Raw genomic sequence first — 24,843 nt, 5'->3', positions numbered from 1 at the left:
AAAATTCTAATATGTAACAATCCGATATAAAGTTAGATATTTGAGTTATATTTTAACATCGTTTGTAATTTTCTAGGTAGAGTGATGCCACCGCAAATGGAGCGTTTTGGGAAGGGTATGTAACGGGCCTTTTTGACGCCAAATATTCATACACTCAGATAATACAGATGTATTCAGACCTATGATTTGGAATTTCAAAGACAAGGACATCCTTTCCACATAATAGCATTGCAAAACAAAAGAATACGGGAAAACTTCGGGTACCAGGGCCATATACAAAATGACCTGCAACAAGTTCTACCCCAGCCGTAGTAAGCAAAGTCTGCGACAGGTGATTATTCACAAACAGAAAGTTTACTGGCAAAAGCCGCCCATGTTCCTCAGGCAACAGTGTGCAACATAATATAGAAGGATCTCTGTCTGGAAAAACTACACAAGTTGCTTCCACGACACATCGTTCAACCGTCGCATACGATAAGCAGTGGTAAAATGATACAGGTATTAATGCCTATGCATTTATTTGCGATCTGACTGTTGAAACTGACTCTTGGAAATCGTCATCCTTATGCACTAGATGTTTAATGAAAAGTATACAAGAAGTAGTGGTGTGCTTTGAAGATGACAGCCTTACGATGAAACCTTTTACAATGGAAACTATGCTGCAGGAGTATTGTCAAAATACACGTTCGTCATATAGAACATGATCGTATGTAGCAACATTTACTGTAACGACGTGATGAAGCACCAAAATCGTTTCTATATAACATACCCAACCTCTATAATCATGTTTGATGTTAACTAACAAGTAAGAGGTCTAGATCAGTATTATGCTCATCGGATGAAAAGCATACTATTTATTGCTTCTAAATAGTTAGTAGACAAATATTAGATTAACCTTATGCGACATCTTATTTATTTTTAGGTGTTAAGTACTTGACTGCTTTGTGTTATCAAACAACACTTGGATTGAAGCTCAAGTAGCATGTAACTACAACCTACTGCTGAATGGCATGAGGTTGGTATTCAACCAACATTTTTCTAATTTCTCCACTAAAGTTAAATATTAAAAGTCATATGGAAGTGGATTGTTGTTCAAAGGAAGTAGTTATCTATCTACTATTAACTAATACCCTTACAAGAAACTAATATATAGATTTTTTATTTAAAAAGGTGTAAAAATCATGCGAACATGTAATTCAGAATAGCACGTTGGTTGGAGCTAAAACAACATAGTATGTCTTTGTGCATAAACTATCGTTCTGTTTGGTATTCATGTAGCTTAATACTACTTTTGATAATATCAAATATGTCAATGATTTTCTAAAGTAAATTGCAACTGTCTGATTATGTTACAAAAATGTAAATAGATAATTGATGCTGCTAACTAACACATGGGTTGATATTTAAAAGCCATAATGCTACTACATTCTGCTAACTAACATATGGATATGTTTTCTAAAGCATACTATTACTGAATTTTGTGCTGCTCATTAGAATGTTGATCGATATAAAAAGGGAATAATTTTACTGTCTGCCACTAACAAGAAACTGTTCTTTATAAATGAAACGGTGGTTGAATACAGATCTCGCCAACTACCTTGCTATAAATATACATGGAAATTACCCTTCCAGAGGCACAGCGGTATGTCTACGGACTTACAACACTAGAAACAGGGTTTCGATACCCGTGGTGGGCAGAGCACAGACAGCCCTTTGTGTAGCTTGGCGCTTAACTTCAAACAAACATGGAAAATATTATTTCCAACAGAGTAAGATATATATACTAGCATGAAATGGCCTCAATGAACGAGTAGCTCCTTAAAAACCGCTAATGAGAAAAAAGTAACCAAACCAAAAGGATGAAGGTGAGCACTGGACCAAAAATAGTGAAATTATTAAAGATAAAGACGTATGCTCTTTACAGACAAATCCTATTTCTAATTGTTTATCACCACTTAATGACAATTGTTTCAATGACTTAGAAGAGAACAATATCATAGTCAATGTACAAAATGCAGAGTGATGCATGGTGTGGATCGGTAAACGTTTTCGTTGTTTCTGAACCAACGATGTTAGTGATCTTCACAAAACTGATGGCACCATAACTGCTGACAAGTACAATAGGTTGTGATCCATCACGACATTCTCTTGGGAACACAACTATTCTGCCAGGGATTCATCTTCTATCAAGATAATGATCCCAACCTTACAATAAATGTGGTGAAACAATATGTTAGCAGTAAAAGACGTTTTAACATTAAAGAGGCCGGTGGAACAATCACAACCATGGTTTGGCCTGTATAAAGCCTGGTATGAAAATAAATGCGGCGTTATGGGCTTATACGAAATCTAAGAATGTCAAAAGGTGACCAAACACATTGGCTGAGTTGTGAGGAGTAATACAGAACACTTGATGCAATATTCCACAATTATGTGGCAGTTAGAAAACAAGATGTAAAAATGTATATATAAAACAAACGACTTAAATAAAAAAATACCAGTACATATTTGCTTTTAATTTGTCTTTTATGAAATAATGCTTTGCACCATTGAAAATTCACCATTTATTAAGAGCTCCTTGTTCTTTAAAACTCCTGTATGTGTATCTATAATGTATTTCCATAAGTATTTAGATTACTGAGTGAGTGTGTGTATAAATATATATTAATAAAATAGGGGTCGTTTTAAAAATAAATATGTCATTTTTTATTTCTAGACACATTTAGCTCTTTGGGACACACTTTCAGTGATTTCTTTAATAAAATATGGAAAGTATTATGAAGTAAGAATCACTCTATCGATTAAGTTGAAGGAAAGAGAAAACTAACGTATAAAAATATTTCTTACGATTTAACCTATGGAGTTAATTCTCAAGTCAGAAAAGGAGGTAATGGTAATCAGACAGTATTTTTACTTTTACCAATAAAACGCCATCTTTGTATCCATGGCTTGGCCTGTTTTAAGCCTGGTATGGATACATTTAATTGGTTAAAACTTTGAATAAGTATACAAGGTAAGAGTTTTTCATGAATTTTCATAATTATCTAATTATTACAAGGTATAATAATTAAGGTATAGAATAGTGGTATAACTAAATTGTATAATGAAAACAAAAGAAAGGAACAACTGCAAACTCTAGGAAAGAAAGCTAGAATTGGTATATGTCCTACATCATAGCAGTAAAACAATGATAATCAAAATTAAGTCATCACTTAGTTTTCTTCAGTGCTTGCTTGATATACTTCATACTAAAGATATTTATATCGGCTTATGTAGTATTCCCATAACCTCAAATCTCAATTTTATGAAATTTAAAAATATTTTAAATCTAGCTGTAACAACTAATCTGCAGGAACTATTACGTGTAAGTGATAAATAGGTTAAAGAACATAAAGAAATAAGTGTTTGGTATTCTTTTGTGTGTGATAAAAGCATAAAATACATAGATTAAGATTCATAGTTCTGGATACATCTATCTAACAATTACACAGAAGCGAATTTAAAATTCATAAAAGTTGTTTTGGTTTAAAATTGGATTTTCCATAATTCACAACACAGATTTCGAAAATAATATTCTTTTTTTTTCCATCACGTAAGGATTTCTTAGGAAAAAAAACTCTTACTTAGATCAAATTATTATTTCCTTTACCACAATAAACATGTTTGTTAAAAAAAATATACAAAAACTGAAGAAAAGGGAAGAACATTGATGTCAAACGAATATGCATCCTCATTCATCCTGTTTTGTTTTTCTGTGAATTTTACGTCTTTTAGTCTTTTAATATAAAAATGTGTAAAGTTAGAAATACTTGACTTATTAATATTGCTAACGTCTTACCTATTAAAATATCGAACATTTTTATTTATTTACTTTCATGGACTAAATCAGGATTGACGGACTCACTCAGTATTAAAAATGGTTGGTAGCCTTAAAAATGTTGGTTATTATACACAAAATAACCTTACAAGCATTATGAATGCTCAATTAAAGCATTGGCGTTATAGAGTGTTATGTCTACCTGTATATATATATATATATATATAGATAGATAGATAATTGCATACATATGTATATGTTTAATATATATATGTGTAGGTGCGCATATTCATGTATATTTTCATCTTTATTTGTGTAATGTTACAATAAAGACTCATACAGTGGCTAAATATAAATTACCTCACACAGCGATTTAATCCTAATCTAAGTCAACTAAACAAGTTGATCATCGTGAACTGTTCATGACTTACGTTGAAAACTTATTTAACAGTGTTCGTTACCAACTTGATTTAAATTTCTCTCTGTGAGTTTTTACTGCTTCATACTAATTTTCTTACGCTTCATAATTATTATGGTTTTATAAACAAACCATAATAAACTGAACCAAACTAAATCTTTATATTTTACATAAGAAACCTATTTTAGGTTTAATCCAAACTTCTGATGATTATTTATATATCAGCTAATTTACATCTAGAGTTAATTGGTTAAAATTTTGAATAAGTACACAAGGTAAGAGTTTTTCATTAATTTTCATAATTATCTAATTATTACAAGGTATAATAATTAAGGTATAGAATAGTGGTATAACTAAATTGTATAATAAAAACAAAAGAAAGGAATAACTGCAAACTCTAGGAAAGAAAGCTAGAATTGGTATATGTCCTACATCATAGCAGTGAAACAATATAGCACTAGTTAGCAGTAGGAAAAAAGCAAGGTAGGGTATACTATACATCCCTGAAAGATCAAAGTTGGGGATGTGTGAACACAAGTTTTCAGTCTACTAACAAAACAGACATGAGGTATGCCCTACTTTGTCGAGAATTAAAATGTTAATGTTGTACTGTACATTATAATGACAAAAAAAGCTGGCATGGTTAGTTTTATTACTGTAAAAAACATAATACTTATAGTTTAAGCCTTATGTCGTAACGAGAAATACCTTGTAAAATAAACGTATGTTTCAGAAGAAATTATGATATATACCTAACATAATAACAAAGTAACAAGAGAGTAATAGTCCTGGTTTAATTAACACCGTAAATAGAACAAGTAATGTAGGAGTGATATATAAATCATATTATAGTAAAGAAACATGACAGTAATATTACATATTAATTGCAGTAAGGTTAAATCTATGAAAGCGTTAATTAAACTTATTGTAAATCAACATTGTAAAATTATAATAAGACGAAACTGTTACTGATTTACTAGAAGATTATTAGTTTTTATACTACCGTTTAATGATTGTTTATTTCCATTTCTAAACAAAATAAGGTAGCATAGATAATGTTTACAGCTGCTATTTATTGTTTTCTTTATATTACTGATAGCTTTTAACCTAAACTTCTTTAATGTATACAATCATACGCCTTCAAATCAACAAATATTTTTAGCCATATTGTTGATGCGAACATGCTTTGTAGTCACTATGTGAAAAACCTATACATTGGATAGGTGAAATAAAGAAAAAGTGTCATTGGCCACTATTGAGTTCACACCAATAATATGGTTGATACTTTTCACTATGATATCTCTCTTTGGATATACCGAATATATAAACTCTTTCAATATCACTGATAACAAATGGAATTCTCCGAAACTAGTATAACCCAATAACACACGTTGATCAAGGTTTAGATTAAACTGGACCTCCGGTGAACTTAGTCTTTGAGACTAAACAATACTCGGAATACTAGGACTATTTAATATACTTTTAGGTAAATTCCACTGTTATAAGACTACGGACTCAAACTGATTATAAAAATCTGTACCTTTTCAACAGGAATTTCCAGCAGTGAGGTTGTATTTTCCAGGAAGTCAAAAATGGTTGCTAAATTCACTTTCAAGTAAAAGAAAAATTATTCGCTAGGAGCTTATTACATAGAACATAATATATGTATATATATATTAAAATATAGATACAACGCTTGCAATAAGCCACTATAAATGGATTTTGAAAGCGAAACATGATTATTACTTAAATTTCAAATCGGTCTTAAATTAGGTTATGAACATACTTTTATAAACAACAGCGTTACAAAGGATTGTCTATTCAAAATACATTATAAAACAACGTGTGTATGATGTTAAGAAAATATTGGTTTAAGAATTATACTTACTTTAAAGCTAACTGTTGATTATATACAAAATGTATAAATGAAAATCGTCTAAACGTTGAATAGCGCTGTACTTAAAACGTTGTATGAAAAACATTTATTTGTAAAGAACATACATTTGAAAGTAACACTTGATTATAAGCTAATTAAAGAATCCATGAAGAAATTTAATAGGTTTAGTTGTTATCGAACAAACTATGTATAGCTAGTTTAGTTTGGAGGTGGTTCAAACTAAACTAGTTAGTATTGGTAGTTTAGTTTGGATCTGGTTCAAACTAAACTAGTTAGTATTGGTAGTTTAGTTAGGAGGTGGTTCAAATTAAACTATTTAGTATTGGTAGTTTAGTTTGGAGCTGGTTCAAATTAAACTACTTAGTATTGGTAGTTTAGTTTGGAGCTGGTTCAAATTAAAGTAGTTAGTATAGCCAATTTAGTTTGGAGCTGGTTCAAACTAAACTAGTTAGTATTGTTAGTTTAGTTTGGAGCTGGTTCGGTATAAGTAGCTCAGAGCTTTGGCTCAGAGTGAAACCAAAAAAAAGTTTATAAATAAAATGAAAATTATTGGAAACTGATTCAAAGGAAAAATATATTTAAAGTTAATATTAAAAGTTTCAGTGAAAACAAAATTAAGCTTGATTTGTATAAAATAAATAAATATCATTAAAGGGATTTGAAAAACGGGGTATTTCACTGAACGTCTAAATAGAAGAAACAAATTTGCTATTTTAAATAATATGTTGGAACACACAAAAGTCAGAATAACAGTTAGGTATGTATACGTTTATGGAGGACAAGCAAAATTACCCGTCCCCAGTGACGGGAAAAGTTTGAGTTAGTCTATCAATTTAAATTATTTCATGGACTTTAAAAAGTTAATTCTGTTGCACTCCAACATGAACTGGGTGAATTCGTGTCAATACAGCTATTTGGGAATCTCAACGTTTTGATATTTAGACTGGTTCCACTTTGAAATCTGGATATCACTGGTCGACCCAAATAAACTAGTTTGTCTTATAGATAAAACGCCTCGATTTTACTTACTATCAAATTCAATAGTAAACTAACAGAAAACTATGTATAATGTAGTGTTTAAAAATGTGATAGGCCTAATACTAATGTCTTGTGACAGTACAATTTTAATTCATTTTGTTAAACAGTCTTCCTATATAAGCCACACACAGTTCTTGTTTTGTAATAGTCGAGATCAAATGAAACGTTTTTAAAGTCGATCAGAATTTTGTATATTCCAATTCAAGCCCTCCATGAGTTTATTGAAATGTCATTTTTTGTCCAAGTTAATTTTATTGAGACAAATTAAAGAAAACATATATAAGGATTGAAATTATGTTATTTTCATCAAGAGTATATAGCTGAAAAATTCAACATTATTTAACAACGAAAAAATAAAGCGCAGAACCAAATTTTTAAAAGTGAAATTCAAGATCATAATATTTGAAAAACAAATCCAAGTAAATTTGTAAAATCAAATCAATCCTCTACCGCACCAGTAACAAAAATACAAAAAAAGATAATTTCAAAGTTATACCACTTGTCAATTTCTCAGGAAAGTACGAAATGTAGCGTGTTTTAAAGGAAATTGTCAATAGCTCCTAATAGCTTTTGGGATATCCTGTTTATCAGACATACTATAAAGATGCAGATGAAAACAAGACAGTTAGTAAGGAAAATCAAACAGGGATAGGTTATATACCCCACAGTGTCCCAGAACCTACTACCAATTACCGCCCCAGCCGGTTGTGGATATGATAATTACCCCTAAAACACCGTCAGACTAATGTTAGACTTGGTAGAAACTTGTTTGTAGAAACACCCTTAATTTCTACATTTATGAAATACATACAACCTAGACTATTATTACAGGATAATTACAGCTATAAAACTCTTACCTAGAACTTAAGTTATTATTATTAAGTTATTACTGAACTACCTTATACATACATACATATATATAAATATATATATACGTATGTAAGGACCTCAAGCTAAAGTTGGCATACTATAAAAAAGACAGAATAACGTCTTTAAAAATCTCAATTACTCATATTCGAACCAAACTACCACAGAACACCCTGTTTTTACGCTTTGAATTATAGATTATATTAATTTTAAAATATCATATTGAAACAAACGTTGGATATTTATAAACACTCACACTTCAAAACAGCAATATTGAATGTCAACTAATACAGTTTGCTTGCTTTAAGCGCGAAGCTGCACCTCAGGGATCGAGCACCGAAGTTTAGCATTACAATATTTTGTTTGTTTCAAAATTTGCGCAATGCTACTCAAAGGCTATCTCCACTAGCCATTTATAATTGACATAATAAAGAGAAGGCAATTAGTCAACATCACCCACTGCCAATTCTTGGGGTACTCTTTACCAACGAATAGTAGAATTGACCGACACTTTATAACGCCCCCACGAGCATATTCGGGAACGAGATTCGAACCCGTGACCCTCATAGTGCGAGTCGAGTGCCCTAACCACCAGGCCAGGCCATGCCAGGCCGTTAGTATTATAAGCACTCACGCTTTTTGCTGAGCCACCAGAGGGCTGCAAATTTTTTAAAATGTTTGTCAAGATTATGGTTATAAAACAAAAAATAATAAGTGTAAATTTGTTCATGAAACACCTATGCCCATCATTTTGAACTTTGACCAATGACATTCAACAGTTAATCAGGTCTAGAACTCGGTATGTAGTGTATCTGTTGTATAAGACTGGTGAAAATACATCAATCTAATTTTGAGATAACGTATCCACAAGATCGAGACGGACAGATAGGGACAAACCGATATGCTTCGCTCTGTTTCGCTGTCGGAGCATAAAAAAAATTTACATATTGTGCTCTCGATGAACATTTCCTGGAGAATTGCGTTCTTGATTAGCCTATGATGAAAACTCACACCATAATGACATTGTTGATTACACACCATTTTTAAGATTTAATATTTGATTTGTACATAAACATAGCACAATGAAACTCTTTAAAAAAATACAAGCATACATGTTTTTAAAAATCAGGAAGATTAGGCTTATAATGGACATTAATTTCAAAATAATGCTTTTGATTACAAACAATATCTCTAGAAGGCAAACAGAAAACCTTTGTAAGTAGGTTTGAACTTCACAACAAAAATTGCTTTATGAAAGTGAACATATCTAAAGTAGAACATTTATAAGACCTTAGCTTCTGACGAACACCTTCAGAACTATACAATGTATTATAAACTAACGATAAACACCTTCTAGCACATTAGATTTTGATGAGCATTTAGTTAGAAATGACTATTTTCTTTATAACAATAGAACTGCCAGAAAATGGCGTTTAAATGTAATCTCACAGTTCATAATAATATTGTTAATTATAAGCCTACGTATCTAAAAATCCGCACTGCGGTAAATCTGCGGACTTATAACGCTAGAAATCAGTTTTCGATACCCGTGGTGGGAACGGCACAGATAGCCCATTGTGTAGCTCTGTGCTTAACTACAACAAACAATCTAAAAAGCCATTGAGAAAATGTTTATGTATGATGAAAAACATTTGGTTAGAAAATAAAGCATCTAAAATATTAAGAAAACATTATACAGTTCGGTTCACGCAGATAATTTGATCATAAATTTTGGTTTCCACATTAAGCATCATTTACAGTTCGCGCTTACCTTGTGTTTTACAAGTTATAATTGATAATGTAGTCTTAACTTCTGGTTATGATGTTACAGAACATATTTTAATACCATCATTTGGTTTAGAGGCTACTTTTCCAGGTATTTACTTTGATCCTAAGACCTTTTAAGTTACAGATCACACAAGTTTGATTTATTGTTTTGGCATTCACGTTACTGATCACGTTTGTCTTTCGGTTCTCAAATTACCCATCGCGTACACTATTTAGTCCTACCTTTGAGGTCGGGCGTTATTGACCACGTATAGTTTAGTCCAAATACACCTCCTCCTACTACTTCTGATATGTGTATTTGTAGCATACCAGAGCATACTTTTTCTGGCCCTTCTACATGTAGTATTGGTTTAACCTAAAAAACACCCAAAATAATAACCTCTATTAACTCACATACCAATAGCTAATTACTACATAATTATCTTAACAGCAAAAATGCAACATTTAAAATAAAATAAAATACATGATTTGCCTTTTAAACGAGATTTCAACAATACATCATAACTGAACAGTTACAATTAGCGAAACTGGACTGAGCGAAATGCGTCGTCGGCAATAGATATATGGCAAGTATAGAATGGTTGGAATACTATTATTGTATATTATTTTAATTCTTAAAAATCCCTAACGGACTAGATTAAGAATTCAGTGTTTAAAAATGTAATTGGCCTAGTATACGAATGTCTAATGAAAAATAAATTAATTATAATCATGCTCCGCTAGCTTAAAAAGGGCGTTCACACCATAAAAAAATGTTGTTTTAATAGTTTTCTAACAACTATTGTGTTTGATGTGTCCCGCCTGTCCTGATGAGCACTGAATTGACGGAACGTGTCGCCGACAATAAATACGACGAACGTAGTGTGGTTGGAATATTTTATTGTACACTTTACTAATTCTTGAAAATCTCTAAGGGACTAGATGTATAATGCAGTGTTAAAAATATAATAGGCCTAACATTAATGTCTAATGACAAGTAAATTAATTATTACTCAACAAGAATTTTTCCACATGCGTTTCTCAGTTCGCCAGGAAACCTTTTTTAATGGAATTTCTCCAAAGAACAGCCCTTGAATATGAGTGTTTTGTACACATTCTTTAATTACACACGTTCATAATTCACTAAGGTTTTTCTAACACACCATTCTTAGTTGGAATTTCAACCCGCACTTCCTTCTACCATGATTACTTCACACACTTTCCATATCTAACTGAACTTTTATGACTCACTCTGTTTTACAGGGGTTTTCCTTAAGATTTGAACAATACTTTGCTTAAACTGACTTATATTTGTTTATTCTTTATCTTTTTTAACTGAAGACAGTGACCTCAGTAAAGTTAATAACGCAGACAATAAAAATTATGACACATCGAGCAGTATTAGTGAAAGGATATAACAGGTGTTCAGTAGCCTAATAAAAGTGTGCTCATTGTTAAAATAATAATCTCTCTTCCAATGATAACAATTTTAATGTTCCAAGTTCTTAGTTCAATCCTTCTTAAGGTATTCAAAATTTTTACTATTAGTTTTACTTTCTGAAGAATAGTGTTTCGACTTTTCTGGATCTTAATATTAAGCACATAAGTAACACTTTCTGTATTTGTGTTTATATCAAACTATAATTTTGTTATGAGTAACTTAATCTCCCACTGTGTCGAGAATATAAGTCGATTAGTGATGTTTGAAGATTTCCATTTACACTGTTGAAAATGAAAAAGTTTTATTGAACAAATCTAGGAAACAATAATTGCATAAATTATCCAGAACATTGTTTTAACGATGGATTTCATAATAACAGAAAAATAGACTTGCTAGGCAAAAAACAGGTTTTAAAACCATACAAACATTATTAATCTGATCATAAATCTGTCGATTGATTACAAAATGAGACAGTTTTCAAAACCAAATTCGTGACGTTTGATGGAAACAGAAATAGTAAGCTATTAACATATGTATTTTTTAAAGCAGTTTCTCATTAACTAAAGGATTTATTGTAAAGCGAAATTAGTATAAATGAATTCAACGTCAAAATTATAACAGTAAAGAACCTATATTTCAACTTATTAATAAATGTGAAATAAATATTTTTCTAAAATTATTCTTTATGAAATGGTTTAGAAAAATAATAAATAAACCAGTTATATGATTACAATTGCCATTATAAGTTTAAAAATATATTACCTTTATGTATTTTAGAAAATCCAAACAAAACCCTATAACGTAATATGGTGGAAGAACTTGACTAATTACATCTTTAAAAAGTATTCTGTCTTTGATTGATTTGTATTACCTACCCGCCTGTACATTAAATATAAGGATGAGAACATCACATTTCTAATTATCAGAAGCAGAAAAAGACTCGGTAAAACTTTCTCAGTATGATCTTTTGTGTTTAAAATGAAAACAGTCCCCTTTTATCAGAATTTATAACTATAAAATGCTGATCTCTAAATATTTCAATTATTCTATGTAAAAGCACACCGATGAATTTTATAAAAATCGTGGAATTACTTAGATAGAGAGATCAATATTTCTGACCTTCTATAAAGTGTCCGAGTATAACAGTCGAGAAAACCTTACGATGGGACTATTATACTCACAGAAGCAAAGAGATACAAATAAATATCCAATCATGTTTCGCGCTGAAAACTTTGTCCAATAAGGATACCAGGATAAAAAACAACGAAAAATAAAACCAGGTAAACATATTCAAATAACGATCAAACATAATGAATTTCAATTAACACCACGACATACCTATTGTAATAATAAAAAAAAAAGCAAACTGCATCTAATAAGACCAAAACACAATGGCATTCAATTATGATCTAGCATCTAGTTATAAATAAAAATTTGGGTGGACATTGCCTAATAAACCCCCACGACTTGAATTGCAGATAGCCACCCTAAAAGACTAATATTTATAAAAGATCTCTGATAGATGGTCGAAATACTTTTCCAAGATTAGTTCATTCCATGGTATAAGCGTGAAAACCGCTACTTAAGCATACAATGTTAAGATTAGAACGGTTCAGAAACACAGACAAAGTCTGTCGAAGATCAAGTCATAAGGTAGAAAACATTAAGCAGCGAAAAATTATACAAATAAAACTTTTACATAGCTACAAGATTATTCACTTGAGAAACCATTTAAGTAAACATTGTTACATTAGGTTGTAATTTCGTAATAAAAAAGTAAATGTTCAAATCAACAAAATCCTAATGTATCTGCATTAAAGCATTTTCAAAGTAACGACAAGGCTTTTTACATTTAGATCATATACTAAATACAATTTGGTAGAAACTACTACAGTAGCTAACTTTAATCACCGTTTGATGAGGTAGCTTCACATGAACGACTCCCTTAGGAGCATATTCGAAATGGCTTTCAACAAACTCTATTTTCATATTGGATGTGTAGTTAAAAGCAGATGGGAGAGATATAAATATAAAGTTTCCAAACATCCTGCAAGATGACTCTGCAAGAAACAAATACACAAACAAAAAGATAAAACTATATGTTTGATATGATAATACAGCTTTTTTCTACATATTTTAATGTCATGCACAAACGGAGTTATCCAAATATTTTGAAATGATATTTGCCATGTCTAATGAACTGTACGAATATAATTAACCCTAAGGGTAAACAAAAAGTCTCATTTCACAAACCTGTTGGGATGAAGAAACATAAAAGTAAAATAGTTTCATGTATTCAGTCAAACTTAATTAAATAATGCAGGACAACTTTGTAAGGACAATAAGCAGTCAGTTAAACATCAACACTGGATAGAAGCTATAATATTTGTTTTAACTCCGCAGTGATAGAGACTGCAATATTTACTATTGTTGTAAACGACTTGGTAACAGTTGTTGCAACAGAGTTGATGAGAGTAATACTTACCACTGCTGTGATAACAAAACAATACGTGACAGGAATTTCGGTATGAGATCCTCCGAAGGGATTACCGGAGTTGGTCAGAAGCTTTAACTTTTCTTCGCCCCTCTCGTGATAGTGATGTGGGTTGTACTTGAAGTTTTGTGGTTTAAACTTACTTAAAGAAGATTGTGTTAACATGGCAAATTTGAAGATGTCTCAAGCAGTCAGGAGGAGTCTATGGAGCTGTGAATAAAGGATATCCAGGACGTTCTAAGCTTGGAAGGGCACGATCGTGATCGTCATCTTCGCTATAGTTATAGTAGGTTCAGACAAAAAGATAGAAGTCTTCAGATAGTGTAGAATCGTTGGGTATATGCGTGTGGGACAGGGGTCGTTGAGGAAGGTTGAGCGCTAAAAGTGGGCAGAAGTTGGGGTTAAGTTTGCGTGAATTTTCTTCTTGCGTGGAGCTTGGCATGCGTAGACTGGATGGATAAAGTGGTAATACTTGTTGATGTGGTTGCATCTTTGATTTCCGGGAATTCAGTCTGGGTTATTTGGTCACTTGTGGAAGTTTCTCGGGTTGTTTGCGTAAATTGTTCAGCAGTGGGCGAAGTAGTGTGTGGTTGTGCAGTGATAGTGTTGAGGATAACTATATATATAGTTACACCTCACTAATGGTGTGATAACGTTAAGTATAGCTATATCCCGCCACTGGTGTGATATAATTGATAATAACAATACTCACCAATGGTATGATAGTAAGACTTACCATTGTTATGAAAATGTTATTGACACCAATACTTATCACATTCCGATAAACTTAATGACAAAAATACCCACCAGTGTTGAGACATATCGCATGATATAAACACTCATAATGATAGTCCAGTAGTTAGGGCGATCGGCTCGCCATTTAAGGGTTGCGAGCTCGAATCCCGTCACCAAATATGCTTGCCCTTTTAATCGTGGGGGCATTATAATATTACGATATATCCAACTATTCGTTGGTAAAAGAGTAGCCAAAAGTAGGCGTAGGTGGTGTTGACTAACAGGATTCCCTATAGTCTATCACTTCTGAATCAGAAACGGTTAACACAGATAGTCGTACAGTAGCATTGCGCGAAATAAAAACAAACAAAAAATACTCACCGCTACCGTAATAACTTCCAATGTTTTATCGACAGTCTCAGACATTTTCATAATAACAAGAACATTTTACAATCATTATAAGGATAACACAGTTTCTAGGTAATTGCTCGAGAAACTTTCTTTAAATACAAAAATATTTTTCAACTTCACATTATATATATATATACTAGATGTATTTGAATTTCAAGTAAATGCGATTGTTCTTTTTTGTTTGTTTGTTTATGGAAAAACTACAAAGTTTAACATTATTTGCCACTGTCCCTAATTTTGAATTTCGGACCAGAGGAAAGGCAAACAACCGTTAGCACCTACCACCAACTTTTGGGCTACTCTCGTACACAAACAGTGAGATTGACGTTATAGCGCCTTCACGGCTGAAGGATTAAGCATGTTCTGTGCGGGATAAGTGCCCTAACCACAAGGCCATGATAAGCCCAGTTGCTCTTATCAATAGTGTTAAACACTGTAACAAAATTAGATGAGAAGAAAATTAATTTTTTCTTCTCCTATATTTCTGATAAAAGACAAGCTAAGTATATGGACTCTGATGAAACCGCAAAGGCGAAACGTTGATTTATATATATCTGGAGTATAAATGTCGTCTTTTCTAAACGTTTTATGAAAATTAATACTGGTGGAAGAACACAGCAGCAAACATCTGTTTTTTGTAAGCAATAACACATTTGATTTTCCTTTAAAGTTAGTAGCATTAACAATTTTCTTTGTAACGAATGAAATATTATTGTCATTTTGAATTTTTTAAATTTGTGGAGATTTTCTTTTTCGCATTGTTAATTTTGTATATATATTTAAAACTAACTTATATCTTTTAAGCTGGTCAAATAACATGTAATATTATTGGGTTTGTGACTAAATGATGATTTAATGTATGCTAATCATTATATATTTTCGTGTTTTTAGTGTATTGACATCATATACCTGTGGTCGGTTTTTTATATACACAGTAAATCTCATTAATTTAGTATTGGATTTGCATTTGGGATGTGGAGACATGCTCACTCCGGCAAGCTTGCAACAGTTAGGTTTTGATGGTAAGCATGAAAATAAAACATTAATTAGGCTTGCTGATAAATATCTTTGTCGAGAAAACTAGTTTGATTTTACAAGGAAAAGTGACTGAAACACACTAAATATTTTATATCGACAAGTTTGTTTTTTAAAGAATATTTATGTTTTCTATGTACTTTTGTTGAAATTGGTTTTGCTGCTATGGATAAGGCATAAAAATTAGAGTTTATCGGTAGGTTAGATTGTAAAACAAGTGCTTAGACTGAATACTGGTGGTTTTTGTTGACTTTCAAAATTTGTACTGCATACTGGAGGGATTTACACATTTTGATACACCTTTATACTCCAGATAGACACACGTTACAGCAGACTCGTGAAATAGAACATTACAAGCAGTTTTCAATTAAACGAATATTCTAATATCACACAATTATGTACATTAAAGTAGAGATTAATATCAAACGTTATCTTAATTTCATTCAGTTCTTCTGTAATCCCAGCTTCAAGTGCCAGTGATACTGGAATGTTGGTTTTTATGTGTGCTTGTTTATTAGGTACAAACCTGTGAAAAAAACAACAACAATAAAAAACAAAACAATGATCATCACACACATATAAGAATTATTTGGTACTTCATAATCTACAAAAAAATAAACTTAATTTATATGTGTAAAAATCAGGTATGTAACCTTGTTTCTACATTCTACAAGTAAGTGTGAAGAAACAGTTCTACAACATTCGAAACTTATTAGAAGAAATAATCAGTATATTCTGATAATAAATTAAAACTTGAAGTCTTTCAGAAATCACTTGTCTCTTGTTTCATAACTTAAATAAACTATCGCAACAAACACCATAAGTATTGAATGTGAATCCCAAATAGTATCTATTAATAATTTCTGATTGTAAATGGCGGCAAAGCATCACTAGTACACTGAAAGTGAGCTTATTATCTGTGTTTGATTTGTTTAAGTAAAAAGTCGCTTGGTAATTAATAAAAAGGCAAACAAATAAACAGCTTTACTTGAATTTTTTTTGCAGTAGTTTGATAGTTTGTAAAATCCACTGACTCGATTCGTAAATTCCAACTATTATAATTGGCTGAATAGAAATGAAAGATAAGAAATGTAGAGAAGGAAAGTAGCAACGATGTTATACACAGTTTGTGCAACGATATAACCTATTATATATAGGGTTTTGAATCCGTTTTACTTCGCCAGTCAGTCTATCGTGCCTATATCAGGCCTCTTCTAGAGTATGACTGTATAATAACTTGCAATATGACAGGTCATATATATAGAAAGTTACAAAGTCAGCAAAACAGACCCATCAGAATTGCTTATCGAATACCAATCTACAATACCAAACCAATACTTGAACGCGATCAGCAAAGGACCACATTTAAAGAAGAGTCCAAAATTCATCATCCTCATTTTATGTATATAAAAAAAACATTACAAAGAAAAAACTGTCAACACAATTCCCGTCTGTAGCCGCCACTCCCGCACCATGACAAAAATACATGTCCCACAACAATCTAATTCTGTTTGAACCCATCGTAGGCGAAACAATGAGTCCTTCTCAGCCAACTGTTGATTAGTTCATCCATGCCTTTAAATATGTGCTTTTAATAATAACATTAACTTTTATCTTTTCCAGTTGAGCACTTATCGAATAGTCTATTCGGCGTCCGACCAGTGAAAGTGGGTTTCTCTCAAGGTATTCAACACACATACACACATCAAAGTTTTGGGAATTTGGATATCTTGGATACCTTCTCATCTTCTTAGATTCTATGATTTTTTTTAAAGGAAGGATAGAGTCTGCTTGGAGCTTAGTTAGACAGGATGACCAAAAGTAAGAATAAAAACAAGTCCCTCAAGTAGTAAAAAGAAGACCTAATGACAAATTCTGTGCCATTTTCTGACTTGCTTGTTTGGTGGCTGCGTCCTCAGTGGGAGAGAAATCAATGTATCAGATGGTCCCCATTCCATCACAAAGTATTCTGTCCACAACTCTCAAGCCAGGAGTGAGGTGAAAGTAATTTTACATCCCTAAGTGCTCCTGGTCCCTTGAACCCAAATACCTGCCAAGGAAAGAAAGAAATGATACACACGACACATTGATACTCTCGAGAAAAAGTGGGGCCTTCCTGCAGACAGAACTCATTGGTTCACACAATGTTTCTCTCAGTATCAAATTTACAATAACACTAACAATAATACTGTAAAATATTTTTGAGTATAATAGAACGTGTAACATCCTCCAAGGCTCCATTATATATATATATTCATCATTCTTTCTCTTCAATTCATATAGAAAAGAAAAGATGAAATTATATATAGTCCTGAATTTGAAAAGAATTTGACCAACTTACTGTAAGTATGTTATTCAGAATATGAAATAGTATGTTATTTTCGTCCAAGTTTATTTTAAACTGTAAATTGTTTCCAATCACGTTTGTTTGGAATTATTTAGTTAGACGGATATTCAATTCTGTTGCATCATGACACTCTATTTATAATAATAAAAGGACGTGTGTGTGTGTGTGTGCAACCGCCATAGCTTCAAGAGGAAAAGCTAGAAACCTGAAATTTTGCACCTATACTAAGTGGACCCTGAGGGTGTGCACCTGGGTATTATCACTTATCTTATTCAGATTTTAGTTTAAAATTGGATCGATATTTTTACTTTCTTGAAAAAATTTTGTGCACTTGCTATTATATATCAATCTAACAACCTGTGCGAAGCCGGTACTTTCGCTAATATGGCAATATATGTACTCTACATAATGAAATTCAGTGTAACAGTACTACAAATACAATATCACTGTTGTGTCATCTATCGAATGTAAACATTACTACAATTTCCAATTATGTTTTTAGGCCGTACTATGCCCAGCGCCATATTTGGGCAATTTACGAAATTATTATTCCTCAATACTATTTGATTTTTGATTTAAATATTTGTATGCAATCTAATTGCCAATGCTAATAAAATTGCAAAAAGCTTATTTGAAGCTGGTCAGAAGGATATTAACTATTAGACATGGTAGTAATTTTATGAGACAAAATGTAAAGGCCCCCCCAATTGCACAACAGTATGCTAGAAACTAGGTTTTGATACCCGTGGTGGGCAGAGCACAGATAGCCCATTCTGTAGTTTTGTGTTCAAGTTCAAATAAAATATAATGATAATATTACACAAAAGTCAGTTTTTCTGATAATTATCATTAAGTGAAGTTAAGAGAAACAATATTTTTGGTTTGTAATTTAGTGGATAATCACCCTAGAGATTATAATACCAAATTTTGGCTTTATCAAACAAATAGTGTTATGTATGAAACACGTTTTCTGAAATACTCTAATTTAATTAATTAACATTAGATATTTATCAAATCATCACATGATTGGAAGGCTATGTACTGTATTGTTGTAACACTAGTTTCTTATTCCTCGTGAATTTCGGCTTGTGAGCCTTCAACTCCTTTATTAAGGCCGGTTGTGGCGTAGTGATTAGCGTGCCCATACTATGAATCTGAAAATTCATGGTTCTTGATCCATTCCACGTAACCAGAGTGACATTGATATCATACTATTCGGTTATACAAGAGTAGGCCAGGAGTTGGCTGTAAATGCTGTTGACTGTTATCTTTTCCTTCAGTCTATCAGTTCAAAATTAGAGACTGGTATGCATAGATAATCCTTGTCTGGTTTTGCGCATATTTCTAAAGAAAACAAACTTTAACCTACTACGTCTGGTTGTGGTAACATTAATTGTGATGTTATTCATTCACTTTCCCTAATACTTACCTAATTCCTTTATGATATATCCATAGACAATTTCATTCACTTGAAGTTAAAGTATTACCACTCTCCATCCAGTGTGACTTGTTATCGATCATCAATATTTGACAAAATTCGGTCACTTTGAAATACTCTTCACTGGTCGTAAGTGAAATGTGCACAGTGATAATCCGATAGGCTCACTGTGAACCGGAAGTGAGCACAAAGCCCGGCTGGGCTACCAGACTAGTCTCAGGTAGCATCTGGACTGCAGGAAACAATACTGGATAAACTGTTTTTGGCAGACATCTTGTCTAGATTGTGGACAAGTCATTCTGCTTTTCCAAAGTTAAAAGTGCACAGTTAATTTTTTCATTTTCTATATTTTTCTTCTGATATGTTAATTACTCTGGAATTTGAAAAATACTACGTGTTTCATTCTCTCTCGGACGTAAAAGGTGAACATTTACCTATCACAATTATTTTTTTTTTAATTTAGCAATTCTTACACATGTTCACGCGTGGGTACCCGGATTTAAACTAATTTAGTCCATATTTTATAGTCAGTCACACATTTTTAGATATACACACGACTGATTTCGGTGGATAATTTCTAGATTTAATAGATTTTCTAGTCTCATCAATCATGTGAAGGCTTAGACTCTGTCTCCTCTTTCTCTTAATGAGTAAGTAACAAAAATCGACTTTCCAGTTTCTTGTAACTAATAAAATAATCATTAATTAACAAACTCAGACAACCTGTCTCAGTTTATATAATTTCTACATATATGTTATCTATACAGTGAACTTATTTGTTCATAAGCATTACAAACGCTCCTATAATCAACTATAATACAAGCAGTATCCATCCTTACATTATAGGTTGTTGCTGTTTTACACATAAACACATTCCATGTATTCTTCATCGAATAACGAACTACACGAGCTGTTTTTATTTTCATTACAAAATACACAATTAACAAAGAGGTGAGAAGCTTTATTTTAACTACAATATAAGTATCACAGAAAATGGAAATCAACCGTCTTACATTGATATTCGTGTTGAATTATTCACAATCTTTGATTCAGGAATTATCATTAACTGATAGACATTGTGTGTTGAGATGCTAGGAAGGTCACATTGAACTGAATATGGCCCCAGAATAATCGCCTTCGAAACTATGGTCATCTTTTGAACAGTGCCAAAGAAACACCATAATCCTGACGTTGTTTTATTCAGCATTTCCACTGTCACCTAGAATAATAACAAATAATAAAGCACTGTACTCTCTGTATAATAGGTTTTTATTTCATATTTAATAAACAAGAAACAAATTACGTTTAAAAATAAAAATAAAATAGGCGTAACACACAATCTTCCGTTACACCAATAATTCATAATCTAAGGATTTCTCCTTTGTTACAAATTGCATGATGACCCATTATTTTATCATTAAAATGTAATATATAATGTTTTGAGACACAAGTATATTTTTATTTGTCACCTAATAATTTATTAGATAGGCCTTTGTACTTTACGTTCTTCTATTAGAATACTCTATATATAACTAAATGGTTTAAATTGGATATATATTTGTTGGTTTATTTGTTGTTATACCCAAAGCTTAGTAATGGGCTATCGGTGGTGTGCCCACCACGGGTATCGAAACCCGACTTTTAGCGTTATAAGCCTTCGGACTTACTACTGAGCCACTGAGGCTGTTAAACATGTATAAGATAAGATTAAACCAACTGTGGATGGTTTAATATTTGATAGAAAGAGATAAAAATATGAATATACATATACGGTCTGACAATTAAACAATTTTCAATCAACCTGGCATTTTTTTCTGCTTCTGTATTAATAAAATAAAATAGCATCTTACTGCTCGTTGGTATATGTACATGTGCTTAAAATGCTTGTGATATGTGAAAATTTACTGAAAATAATTACAAGCAAAGTTTTGTTGTTGTTAATCAAAGTTACACAATAGTATATGTGTGTCGTGCCCAACACGGATAACGAAACCCGAATTTTAACGTTATACGCTCTCAGTCTTAGCGCTGAGTCACTGGGGAGCTACACGTAAAGAAGATAAAATTGAATATGTACTTATAGTGAGTTGACTCATTGGTGGCTCAGGCGGTAAGCTTTAAAATCTTTAAGGCTTATAGTGCTAAGTTCTGGAAATACATGGCTAAATTTGCGTTTCTTGGTAAATATCTTGGCTATAGATCGGCCTGGCATGGCCTGTTCGTTTGAGCACTTGACTCGCAATTAGCGGTCCGCCAGTTCGAATCCCTGTCATACCGAAAATGCTCGCCCTTTCATCCGTGGGGGCGTTATAATGTTATAATCAATCCCACTATTCGATGGTAAAAGAGTAACCCAAGAGTTGTTGGTGTTGACTAGCTGCCTTCCCTCTAGTCTATCAACTGCGAGATTAGGAACGGCTAGTGCAGATAGCCCTCGAGTACCTTGCGCGAAATTCAAAACAAACAAAGACTATAGAGAAACCAGCAAAGATATTCGAGTAAAAAAGACATACCTGCTCTAGGCTCCTACAAAAACCCGTTTTCAACTGAAATTTCTTTAAGCCTTGTAGAAATAACTGGCGAGTTTTATACGCTTCAGCGTATAAGATTACAGGCACACTCTACAAAGCAGTGACAGCAAAATAAACTTTAATTAAAATCAGCTTTAAGTGATCGACGTATAGACAAGACAGATAAAACAGAGAAAGTTGCGTGGTTGTTGTGCGCGCTATATCCTTAAAGGATTCAACAACGATGAAGACGAACACGAAAGTCTCTGCTTCTACAAGTGTATGTGAAAATGAAGAGACCCTCTCAACTAGTAACTTATATAGATGGCACCTCAAGTAATAGTAAAAATAACTTACAATTAAGTCCTAACTTAGAAAATCTAACCTTAATTGCTAAGAAGTAACTTAAAGGTATTTCTAAGAAATGTAAAATGGTAATGAGATCCACAGGAAGCTATAGTTCTCCGGACCAAGAAATTAGTGATAATGATATGGATACAACTCAAAAAGTAACAAAAAAAAACTTAATGAAATCATCCAGGATAATTCCACACAAATAGAAAGTATACAACGAGATAACAGTGGTGGTTTTACAATGATAACAAGTAAGAAATTAACACAAACATACATGCAAAACAAACAACAAAAGAACCCCCAAAATATGCTTTAATAATTGGAGGTATACCTGGTTTGTATAAAGAACCAGAATTAGCGGTTAAAATCAGAAAATGTAAGCCACGTGCTAAAATAACAGCTATTAAACTCTTAGTAAAAGGCGGTGTTTTAATCAAAGTTAGAGAGCCAGCTAATTTGAACAAATTACTCCAAGACTGATCAAAAGATACCTTCAACCCTGGAAAAATTTCATTTCACCTACCAGGGATGAAACCACAAACATAATATCTTTTGATATGGGGAATTCACTACAATATCCAAATACTACAAATTGAAGAAGAACACAAAATAAAATATATCTTTTACTAAGGCAGAAAGAATTACCTCAGCAAGAACACAGAAACCCACAAACATAATCAAAGTGTATACAGAAAACACACAATATATCCAGACATTGATATCAAATGGTATCATTCTCTGGTATCAGAGGTTACAGGCTGAACTAAAATGCCTGCGGTAGTTGTGACCCGGTACTATAACTACCAACTGTACTGGCATGTAGCCGCGGCCTGCAAATCTTTCCCACGTTGTGTGGGTTATGGTGGAGAACATCACATTACACAATGCAAGAAAGAACAACAAAATCGTTTTTTGCTGTAATTGTAAAAGAACAAAACACAGCCAATTACAAAGACTGCCAAAAATACAAAGAAATTAAAACAAGATTATTTAACATTAACAGAAACATAACTAAACCAAACCCCCAGAAAACAAAATAAACCCAAAATTAAAACATACGCAGCAGCAGTTCTCAACCAAACAAGTAACATGCAACGAACTAAACAAATCCAATCACAAAATCAGCAAACAAATTAAACTAACTCTACATAACAACAACAAAGTAAAGAAATAATAGAAAAACGAGAAACCACAAATACAAATGTTACTACACACAAAAATAATCCAATCACAGAAGCAATTAAAAATGTTTTCTATGACTTTAAATAACACTTATTCTTACAAAAGCCAAAAAGCACATAACACCAATCATTCCACACTTAGTTCAACAATTCACTTATTGCTTAAAATTCACTATGCAACACATAAACATCCAGGGTGGTCTTGCTTCCAAGTGGCACGAGATCGAAGACATTATTACGTGTACATACTGATGTTTTAGTTATAACTGAAATTATATTAAATACAAATAATACATTAAAATTTATTGGTCATAACTGAATAAGAAGAGATAGAGTAAATAAAAAATGATCCAAATATATGTATTGCTGTAGTTAATAAAACAACCCTATATGTAACACAGACAGATATTGAAACTACCAATGAATGTGTAACTATATATCAAATAATAGTAGCATAACAATAGCAGGCATTTACTGTTCTCCAACCAAAATAACAGATATTAACCTTAACCAACATTATAATAATCTGATAATTATTGGCGATCTCAATAGTAAACATAAAGATTTAGGATGTAAGGAAACCACAACATATGGAAGAAAATTGATGGAATTCCTAGAAAGTAGTGAATGTGTGCTGTTGAATGATACAATTCCAACACACACACAAGCTTTCCGTACAATAGTAATGATATACTGGATCTGTGTATAAGCTCATCAAATATTAGTAATAAATGTTCAAATTTTAACGTTGGATTTGATGTTGATAGCCATCACTTTCCGGTAAAATGTGTCTTTGATCTCGTACCCCATAATAAGCCCATAAGAAAACCTAAATTTGATTATTAAAAAGCAAACTGGAAAGAATATGCAAACTTCCTAGACTAATTATTACCAGATACAATAATAACTAGCAGAGAAACCATTTGATATTGATTATTATTGTCATACAACTACTGAGTGTCTTACGAAAGCTGCAGAACAGACAATACCCAAAGAAAACCAATACATCACTCAGGCCTCCAAGTGGCACAGTGGTGTGTCTGCGGAATTACAACGCTAAAAACCGGGTTTCGATACCTGTAGTGGGCAGAGC

The 24,843-nt window shown here is 32.3% G+C and overlaps 1 protein-coding gene across 1 annotated transcript in view; it reads right to left on the bottom strand.

Annotated features, from left to right (window-relative positions):
* LOC111088998 overlaps positions 1-24,843 on the bottom strand; it is a gene marked incomplete at its 5' end in the record, with an annotated part of 72,365 nt that overhangs the window by 7,570 nt on the left and 39,952 nt on the right. Inside the window, 6 exons of the mRNA XM_022400541.1 lie at positions 5,776-5,843; positions 10,048-10,180; positions 13,157-13,305; positions 13,796-13,856; positions 16,323-16,446; positions 20,719-20,924. Coding sequence (XP_022256249.1) covers positions 5,776-5,843; positions 10,048-10,180; positions 13,157-13,305; positions 13,796-13,856; positions 16,323-16,446; positions 20,719-20,924 — 741 coding nt within the window. The remainder of the gene's footprint in view (positions 1-5,775; positions 5,844-10,047; positions 10,181-13,156; positions 13,306-13,795; positions 13,857-16,322; positions 16,447-20,718; positions 20,925-24,843) is intronic.

The sequence above is a fragment of the Limulus polyphemus genome, unplaced genomic scaffold (genome assembly GCF_000517525.1).
Source record: "Limulus polyphemus unplaced genomic scaffold, Limulus_polyphemus-2.1.2 Scaffold4963, whole genome shotgun sequence".
Lineage (NCBI taxonomy): Eukaryota > Metazoa > Arthropoda > Merostomata > Xiphosura > Limulidae > Limulus > Limulus polyphemus.
This window is presented reverse-complemented; position numbering and strand designations above follow the sequence as displayed.